The following is a 10,793-nucleotide window of genomic DNA, read 5'->3' on the forward strand; positions in this document are numbered from 1 at the left end:
GTAGGAACAAAAACAAAACATAGAATTAAAGTAAAGAGAGAAAAAAATCAATGGCATACTAAACATACAAAAAGAAAGGGAGAGCAAAGAGAGAATTCTGAGAATGTGGACAGATTAACCAGAGAGAAATCAAAGGATCACAAAAGTGTGACTCAAACGTGATAAGGATATGGGTAAGGGGGAGATTACTAAAACAGGTTACAGAAGCATGAACCAGACTTCACTCAGCATAATGCTTATCTTGCTACATTAGTCACACATTTGATCACAGCCTGTATTTAGTATGCAGGGATTTTTGGGGAAAATGATATTTCTGGAGAGGTGGGATAGCAACATTATCAAAGCTGTTTGCTTTTTATGAAAGAAAGAAGGTGAACAAGGTCAAGGTCATATGATGATTTGTGTAGTGAGATGCCATCGGTGGGGTACGAGATTAAAGAGGTGGCTGCTAAAATCCATCACCCTAATCCACATGAGTGTGCATGTGTGTGTTGTGTGTGTGTGTGGGGGAGGGGGGGGGGGAGGTAGGATGTTAGTCCTATACTGTTTTTTTTTTCAGATGCATGTGTCTAGTTTAACCCTGATGTTCCTACTAACAACCTGTTTGTTTGTATACAATGCTTTAGTGATTTGAAATAATGGCAGAGAGAAGATTAATGAGGGACTATTAAAGGCCCAAATCAGTCATAACGATGAATTATTCAAGGTAATACCTCTCTTATTATCTTTTTAACAAATTATTATTATTATTATTATCATTATTGTTATTATTATTATTATAATTATCATCATCATCATCATTGTTATTATAATTTTAGGATGGGGGTCACTGTTGACATTACAAATCATCAGCAACATTCCTGCTCCCTTTATTTCCATGGACCATATCTTTTATAGGTTTTTTTTTTTTTAAAGTTTTAAGACAGTTTATAGAACTCACATGAAAAGAGGCTGGAGGTACCCACACGGTATACTTGGTCGTGTTGGCCGATGGCTCACAGTCATTCATATTGTACATTCTGCTCTGTAGAACATCCATGTTGGCAGATGTATGACAGATATATTCCCTTCTCTCTGAAGTTTATTGAGGTTTAAATTGCCCATTCACTCAAGGGGCAATTACCGCTCATTTCCAAAAGTGAAGCATATGTGTAGATGCACATCTGAAGAGCAGATTCCATACTTGTGAAATTTACATCGTCAATAAAATTACAAATTCCTCTGGAGAAATGTGACTCATCGTATTCCTCTAGAGTTCCTTGCATGTATTCCGAGTAAATTCCTTTACACTGCCGATTCACAGCGCCCTACTGTTACACAACCTCCTTGCCAAAAGTTTGTCCTTTTCCATCAAATATCCAAGTGATTGTGTGGATTTTCCCTTTAATAAGTGAGGGGAGACTGGCCTTCTATGCTTTCACAACAAACTTCTGCTGCTGACAATGAAACAGGACTTGATGAACATGCACATATAGTCCCTTTTAAAAGAGATGAAACTGCTGTAAAAATAGAGCAATCTCACTTGGCAAAATCTCTGTGTTTTAACAAAAACACATGATGGTGTTTCTCCCTCCGGACTTTGGCTATATTCACTCACTAGAAATAGTATTCCATACTAATTATGGAATATTGCAGATGAATCAAATGATGCTGCATGAAAAATAGATGCACGGATTGACTTCCGCTTCAAGGAAACGACTGTCTACAAAGAAAAGTGAATTCTTCTTATTCAACGTGACAAGTTTCAAGAAAAAGAAGCACTGGGACTCGCTTCAAGCCAACACATTGGCTGTTCACAGTCCCAGCTGAAAACATAACAGGGTTCGTTCACAGTGGGGGCATCCATCCACAACACTGTCAATTTGGCTCGTGGAATCTGTGTGACAACCAAATGCTTCTTTTCAAACCAAACTCTCCTGGAGAACCCTTACAATCCAACAAATAGGTGAGAAAAAGAAGCTTGAAAGTCCTTCCAATGTCTGGACTACCAGTGTAACGTCTCACATTTTGTTTCTCGAAACGGTAGCTGTTGGTTAAGTTGCTGGTGGGTGCAAAACCTCTCACGTTGATCTTCCTTTACTTGGCCTTCAGGTCTGCTACCAGTGTGTTCACTACCTTGATCTAGTTTACTTCTATGGCAGCCACCAAAACAACTTTGGAACTCCACAAGGAAGAGAAATGTTTACAAAGATCCAGTTTGTAAATAAATCACACAAAGTAAATAAACAAACAAACAAACACGTTGATAGCTTAAGCTATCTACGACGTGCACCCCTTGTTGCCGATGACTTTCCATTCCGAGTTAATTCCCGGCCCTCTCCGCGGACCCTGCAAACGTTACTCCAGCCTCCTCCCGGTGTGAGTTCGCTATCGACCTTACGCATCTCCCGTTGCTACTCCCAATTTCGCCAGCCGAAGTTGAAACGCAGCGAGTCACGGCCGCCGCGCTCTTGTGGGAATGGCCACCGGAGAGTTCTCTGCTAACCAGGCCTTCTCAATCTCACTCGTTTCCCTCCTCCCCCGAACCCCCCTCCCCTAACCGAAGAGGGTCAACAGAAATCAAGAGTCTGCCTGTGAGTAAAGGCTCCCGTGTCCACTTCCCTTGGCCTGAGCGAGCCTGGATGAAAACGAGGTCGCATGGAAGTTGCGGTTTGCCCGAATTTTTATGGATCACAGGCATTCAAATGCTAACTGTAAGTTCCCACAAGGCAAAAAATGCTACATCTGGACCAACAATGAGTAGAAACTGCTTTGCGTGATAATGAGAAAGAGAGGGAGCAAGAACTGTGTGTGTGTTTGGGGGGAGTAGGGGATGGAGGAGTAATCATGCCTCATAGTCAGTCAAAGTCCCTATACACAAACTTATGTGCCAGTTTTCGTCATTTTTTTTTTTTTAATGGGCTAGCCGGTTGGTTGGCAGGGAGTCGTGACAATCGGTCGGTTTGGTTAATACAGGAAGCTCATCATCTTACTCAAGACTTTGACCACGCACCTGTTGCGCAGACTGATCGGTGACGAACAGGCGATTTTGGTTTTACGGCAGTGTCTATGAATAGTAGTTGCCTACCTTCAAGACAGCAAATATTAAGATGGGACATGAATGAAACTGAAAATAAGCACCATCATGCTTTGCAATTACTCTCATTCTTATGCACACTGTAAAGTCACTACAAATCAAAACGGGCATTAACCATAGACAACTTTGAGAGCGAATACTGTATGGTTTCTAAGGACCACTCTTTCTGTGCCTGGGATTTCAGACAGTGTGTACAATGTTCTGTTTTCTGTGCCAATTGACACTATTGAGGGCCAGATTTTTGGAAGGATACATGATTGAATGGAAACCTGAAACACACAGAAGCAAAATACTTAGATGAGTAACCCAAAATCTGCAGAGAGTATGATTGTATATAGGACTGAGAAAATTTGACGAATTATAGGAAATAGTTTTGGCTTTCCTCTAAAGTTGAAAGGAAAAGTACAGAGTTAAGACCTTAAATTAGCAGTGTAACATTTTTCTTTTTTTTAAATCTTTTCTTTGGGGGTGGGGCAATAGAAGAATATGGTTTCTATTGACAAGCAATTTGTTTTAATATTTTCCTTCTGTCACACATATCACTTACGTTGACAAAATCTTGGCTTGCATTCATCAGCCAAAGAAGTGTAATCTAGATGCAAAAAACCCCTTGCAAAACTTGCCAATTAAATCCTGTGATACAGCAGGAGATCTTCAGAAATTTGTCTTTGAAAAAATGCTAAGGTATCGCCTGTCTTCTATAACATCCCAGAAAGGGGGGGGGGGGGGGGGGGGGGGGGGGGAGATGGGGGGAGACTTATCTAAACATGAAGGACAGTGTCTTATGGAGTCTGTAAATGTAGACTATGCATGTGAAAGCCCAGAAAACTGACAACCCCCCTTCCACCCACTATTGGTGCTTCTATACTGTTGGACAATTAATAGGCAGCTCATAATCTACAATAAACAGGTGGTGACTGCAAATTTCACATCGACTCATTAATCATTCCAAGAAAAACCGGAATAATGAAACTCCACAAGAAGAGATGCTTGCCAAAACTTGGAAATCTGTTGTTACTACCACCTAGAAGCACTGACGCAGGGTCATATCATCATCCGCACCTTAATTAAATCTCGTCCCCCTCCTTTTAATTGACTTTGGCTTCACAGATGGCCGTAAGGGCATTCACATCTGCAGTGGAAAATGACAGGATTTCAAATACCACTACATTTCAGCAGGGTGTTTCGTTGCCCACGATCCGAAAATTGGTCATCTTGATTTTCTTTGGAAACCTATCTCAAAGACTGATGTATGTACAAATATCTCCTCAATTCACAAATCATTTAACAAGAGATATGACCTCCTTCCTCTCAACTTCTGCAAGGAAGATTAAAATATGATAAATGAATTACAGATGCCCAACACAATAAATCAAACTTGTGGTTGACAATTCCTAGCTCTTCATCCTTGACGGAATAAAAAAATGTTCCTTTGTGGAAGCTGTCTCTTTGAAGATATCTCCCTCTCTTCATTTCATCACCTTTTTCTCACCTTTTCGACATATCATATTTGTATTTAACTTTTTGTGTAACCATGGGCAACGCTCTTGTGGGAGATTTCCGAAAATAGACATTGGTTGACGAAATTCCGATCCTCAGACCCCGATGAGCTAATGAGCCTTGGGTGGCATATCAGGAAATGAATAATCTAGGGGGAGGAGAGGTTTTTTTTCTCTTTTTTTTCCTCTCCTGATACCCATGTGATATAACACCATCATCACTGCTTTCATGTGGGCCTATACATTTCTCGAAAAAAGAACAGTGAATTCTAAATGTTTTGAGAGAAGGCACTAAACCTTCTAGAACATCCTTCATCTTAACATATACTGTATATATGCTGTCTACGCCAAACTATCCCTGATCACAATACTAAATGAATCGGGACTTGTAGAATGACTTTGCAAGCGTTTAATTTATGATTCAAAACTGTCAAGAGACGGAAAGAGAAATATATACTATGCCTTTCATGAAGCAACATTAATTAGCAACTTTTTTTACCCCGAGAGATGACAAAAAACAAACAAACAAACAAAACCGAAAACTTACTTTAAATGCATGGAAATATTAACTGCGATTCCAACATGAATGTGAAGTGTATATGTAGGCCTATATGAACTGGGCCCCGTTTTATCAAAAGATAAATTTGATTTTAAAGTTCCTTATCACAAAGGCTGCCATAGACTTACAGTTGAAATCAACTATATAATCAATAAAACAGGGCCCTGGTATGCAAAACACGAACAGTTTCTGTGATAACACAGCTTAGTAGACATTGTAAATCTTGGTGCAACTATTGTGTGAATGGACGCTCACACTTCCGTATTTCTTCAACAACTGCTGTACTCCATGATCGTGAGATATGACGCTCGTGAAGAATCTAGATTGGCAAAAAAAAAACACACACAAAAAAAACAACAATAGACTCCCTGAATAAATGACCCAAACTGTATCAAAGAGCAAGGCCAGGCAAAGAAATATTTTCTTGATTAATCCTTGTCTGAATATGATACTTATTAACCCACTGAAGACAAGGTGATTTTGCCATAACATGCATTTCCCACAAATACCTCTCTGACTATATTCGGGACTGGTTTTCGATGGGTTAATATCAGAGAGCAGGCAAATATATCTGTTGGGACTTGCTACAAATCCAGATCGGAAATGAGACTTGCCCCCAACAGACAATACTCATTAGACAAGAGCTTAGGATATCATCTCAGTAGGGCACAGAGAAGACAGACAGCCCGCCAGACAAACAATGGAGAGACGCAGACGTCCACAACCCAAAGGGTCAGACTCACATCCTGAATGGTCAAGACTACCGGCTCCATAACTTCCATGGACGAGTCTGTCAAAAGGGCTTTTTACACTTGTAAAATTTTGCTTAGCCCCGGACCAACGGTGGGGCTAAGGGGGGCCTTAGCCCCACCGTTGGTACGGGACTATCCTTAGCCCACTTTCTGTTTACACTCGTTTTTGCCAAAGTGGGCTAGCCCCACCGATAGTACGGTACTATCTGGCTCTGCAAAATAGCAGGGGTTAGCACCGCAATTGCGGTGCTAGCACCGCAATTGCGGTGCCAAGCAAGTGAGTGTAAACAGAACGAAAAAATAATCCTGGGCTAAGCGACGGAGACGAAGTCCGACCCTCACTGACCAATCAGAAACGAGGTAATCAAGTGCTGCCGGTGCGTGCGTGTACGTGTACAGTACACAGCGTAATTATGAATATTCATGTGGTTTGGAAAGTCCGGGGCTAAGAAATACGAGTGTAAAAAGGTCAGTTTTCTCCTTAGCCCCGGACAAGAGATAGTACGGGACTAATTGGCGAGTGTAAAAAGCTGAAAAAATTGGTACGGGACTAACGATAGTCCTGGGTCAGAGAAAGTCCGGGGTTAAGAAACACAAGTGTAAAAAGCCCTTAGAGGTCAAGAGAAATATTGGTCTTTATTTTTTTAGTGAGGGCATACCTTTTGATTTTAGCTGCTTACTGAAGAAAACATGTCTGGACCATTTTCAGTGCCTAGGAAGCTACAAGTAACTTTGGTACATACTGAATCACCATCAAATACATAACATCGTAATGTATGAATGGGACCACATGATTTTAATGAATCTATATTTCATAGAAAAGTCAGCCTAGAAGAAGTTACAGAACTACTAAAATCATAGTAAAATTGGCATGCAGTTCATCTCGGCTGAATGTGTGAATGCATGGAATCTTTATTTCATGGCACGATGTTGGCTACAATAATAAAAAACAAACTAACACACAACCAAACAAAAATTTCAAACTATTCAACTCTCCTATAACTTCCTTTCCAGCTCAACAATGCAATACAGTGGACCCTCACCATAATAAAACTTTTGTGTAGTTTGGGACCATTGTGATCACTTGAGTACATGCAATAAGTGTTATACCAGCTTTTAAAGGTACTGTTTACCATTGGGAGCAGTGATTTATGAAATGTTTGAGACATCACATTTGATGAATATGTGTAGGTGAGTTGTATCAGTATCACAAAACATCCTACCATACCCATTTCGTAATAAAGCCTAAAATATAAGGAAATATCACTATTTTTCCCACTAAACCATAACTGTAGACGGTTTAGTCTAGAAAATTGTTTATTATAACTATTATTCATGTTTTGTATATTTACAAATATTGATTTTACTGATTCAAATTTTTACATTGGTTGTTTCTATCCCTAACTCACATTCTAGAACTATTATGAAGCACTAAAGCTGGGTTTTTCTTTCATCTGCAAGTGGTAAACAATATGTCTTTAACATATGAAACTCTGGGGGCAAAAAGTACTTCATCAATAAAGATGTATGCTATCAGTATTCTTTATAACAAGGGTCTACTTGACTTCAGTCCTCTGACCAGGAACAACAATAAGCTAAAAGTGCCTGTTTTTAACCTTTGTTCAAAGGTTCAACACTGTGGGACAAATGGAGTTCCGTGTCATGCATTGAAACTCCAATGACACGCACTGAGGGAAAATCCATTAATATAGTCTAACACTGCGTTGGCCAATTTCTATCCCTAACTCACATTCTAGAACTATTATGAAGCACTAAAGCTGGGTTTTTCTTTCATCTGCAAGTGGTAAACAATATGTCTTTAATATATGAAACTCTGGGGGCAAAAAGTACTTCATCAATAAAGATGTATGCTATCAGTATTCTTTATAACAAGGGTCTACTTGACTTCAGTCCTCTGACCAGGAACAACAATAAGCTAAAAGTGCCTGTTTTTAACCTTTGTTCACAGGTTCAACACTGTGGGACAAATGGAGTTCCGTGTTGTGCATTGAAACTCCAATGACACGCACTGAGGGAAAATCCATTAATATAGTCTAACACTGCGTTGGCCAATTGCAAGCATTTCATTGTATTCCATTCTATTTGCTAAAGGGAGAGAACACACGCTTGCACATACATGAAAGTCTCGTTATCAATTATTGTCTGCAACCACGAATCTGTGAAAACGTCCTATTTACAAGGCTAATAACAGAACAATGACATTCAACCTTGGACCAAACCTCAAATCTTTGCACTACACATTGACAGGTAGTGCAAATGACATTCTGATAAAAAGGATACCAGTCCCGGTCCCCAGTCCCCGGGGAGGGGGGGGGGGGGGAACCACCCAACGCTGAACTTGATTTGACTGTCGGATCCTATTTGTTCTTGGTCTAGCCAACTTCACTAGACTGTACATCCACGTAAGACCACATTTAGTAGTATTGAGCATTCTATATTTTTGGAAAGATGATCTATTTGGATTCGTGTGAAAGATGTAATAAAAAACGAAATGTAGCATTTTGCCAAAATGAGTGCATTGTAATTATTGCTAAGCATTTGGTCTCTCCAAAGAACTTCAATTCAGTTGGAATGCTGTATAAACATCACCTCTTTTACTCAAAACCACATATAGATTAAATTATCAAAGCACGATCATCATGTTTTTATCTTTATCATGAAATTGTGGTTGCATTGCAATAACAGACAAATGATGACTTTTATGGGAAGCAGATAGTTGCTTAATTATAGACCAAAACCATATTTTTATCATACATTTGTGCATAAATACCACAGGGAAAGTAGTGAGAACATTCCCTCGGGCTAATTTGCCAGTCTTTACCAATTTCACTATTCAGACAAAATATTCAAAACTTTGAACTTTTAAGACTCTCCTTTTCTTGATGAAAACATCTAGCATTTGGTTTGTTTGATTTTGAAATGTTAATTAAAGTTTAACTTAACTTAAACATAGCAGGGGAAATTGCACTTTGAATATTAACAAAAATTCATATTAATTCTCCGCCTTTTCTCAAAAACAAAAGCTTAATACTCATAGACAAAAATAAGGAGATGGCAGTTGGCTAGTAGCCAAGTATTTTGATGGATTTTTCATCTGCTCATAATTCAGACGTTATTTTTCTTTAAGGCTCGATAGAAAAAAATTGTAACTTAATTCTCTGTTCCCATTTCAAGTCACAGCTGTAATAAATAGCCTGATGACATGAGCAAAGGAGGGTGACCATCAGTCCCACACATTGCTTTTCGTGTCAGTCACCACCTTCCTCCCTAGCGCTACAGTTGGCATCTCTCCAGTGGGGGAAGGAGAAGGGTCAAATGACTGCAAAGCCCTCTGCACATATTAGTAAGGTTCACACTATGTTTGCAATCTTCAAAGTTTTAAACTTCGATGATCAGCTTGTAGTTTTAAATGATGATGCGCATCCACAAGATACCTAATTTTTAAGATTAAACTTTCGAGGAGAGCCCTATACTCAGATAGAAATGGAAGAAATGCATGCATACTGGTACATGCAGCACTAGCAATTCACCCTGTCATGTGCAATGATACAGTTCGTAGTGTACAACACGCACTGGAGGTTGACCTGGAAGCTAGGGGGATGTGGTTCACAGAGAGGTCACCCTTCGAGTTCATCGATTATAATGCCAGCATCACTTTTCACTATGAGTGGGGACCCTTAAGAAATCCCTTGTAGTTCTTTATCATCAACTAAACTTTAAGAATGCTACCTTTTGACTGTGTCTACATGGGGCTAAACTACAAGATAATTATCAAAGTTTTAAACTTCAAGCTCATCTTTAAGATCAGGAACGTTGTGTGAACATAACTATTACAAGCCATTCCTCATTACTCCCTGCCCTACACCCAGAGACTCCAACCCCAAGCACCTTCTGATCTGGAGATTCTCCCGCCTGAAACCCCTAGCAAACGGGAGACTCCAACTTGATGTGCGCAAAGTTCCTTGTGGCCGGGGTCCAGCTCTAGGGTTCTAGATGTTATCTTGTGCTATCTAAGGGTTGTTTTTCAACATACAATGACACTAAGTAAGAAATAATTTCAAGCGGGAGACATCTAATCTCGCGCAGGAGAACAGGAGATTTTGCAAAAATGGGCTTTCGGGGGGAGGTCTCCCGTCGAAAGCGGGAGAGTTGGAGTCTCTGTATACCAGGGAGGTGACCTCCCCGCCTATACTCCGCACTGCATACATGCAGCTTGTAGCGGGAGAAGCAGAAACCATAGAAGTAACACAGAAAACTGAATAAAGAAACCATAGAACTTATTGGGTAGCACGCTGAGTTGCTATTTATATTGTAGGAGTTGTTGGTGTGTATAGGGGTTGGGGAGGTAAGGTTTCAAATAGATGTGGACTATCACTTAAATACACAACTCCCAGTCAGCCTGTCATGTAAATATAACTACTCACACATAGCAATGATGTACCAAAGTGTAGAAGACTTCACCAAATAAATGCTGGGTAACAGAATTGATGGAATAAAATGTTACTTTAAATATCTAACTTTCCTCTCAATATGTGCAATATCTTTCTGACCATAGAAAACCCGGGACTTTTCTTTTTACTAATTTCAGTTATTTTAGCACAAAACAAAGTTCAGTAAATACACGATTCATTTCAGAATTAAAGGTTACCTGAAAGTTTTAATTTCACATTCCAAACTGTGGGGAAAAACTATGACCCACAGCATTCGACACATGATTCTGATTCTGATGCTAGAGACAAAACTTCACAGGAATCGAGAGGGGATGCAACAGAAAGCTGGGTCGGCACCTTCGGGCCATGACTCGAAAGTTCGCTCACAGCGGCACATGGTGACCTTTTCTCTCTCCCCCTGCACCTTGGGAGTAACGCCCCGTCCATCCTGCCTTG

At 40.0% G+C, this 10,793-nt stretch overlaps 1 protein-coding gene across 1 annotated transcript in view; it reads right to left on the reverse strand.

Annotated features, from left to right (window-relative positions):
• LOC139711922 (pleckstrin homology-like domain family B member 1) overlaps nucleotides 1-1,039 on the reverse strand; it is an 87,879-nt gene extending 86,840 nt beyond the window's left edge. Inside the window, exon 1 of the mRNA XM_071623768.1 lies at nucleotides 941-1,039. Coding sequence (XP_071479869.1) covers nucleotides 941-1,039 — 99 coding nt within the window. The remainder of the gene's footprint in view (nucleotides 1-940) is intronic.
• Nucleotides 1,040-10,793: the final 9,754 nt, after the last annotated feature.

Source organism: Diadema antillarum, unplaced genomic scaffold (genome assembly GCF_040938485.1).
Source record: "Diadema antillarum isolate AM-2024a unplaced genomic scaffold, OU_Dant_1.0 seq00001730_RagTag, whole genome shotgun sequence".
Classification (NCBI taxonomy): domain Eukaryota; kingdom Metazoa; phylum Echinodermata; class Echinoidea; order Diadematoida; family Diadematidae; genus Diadema; species Diadema antillarum.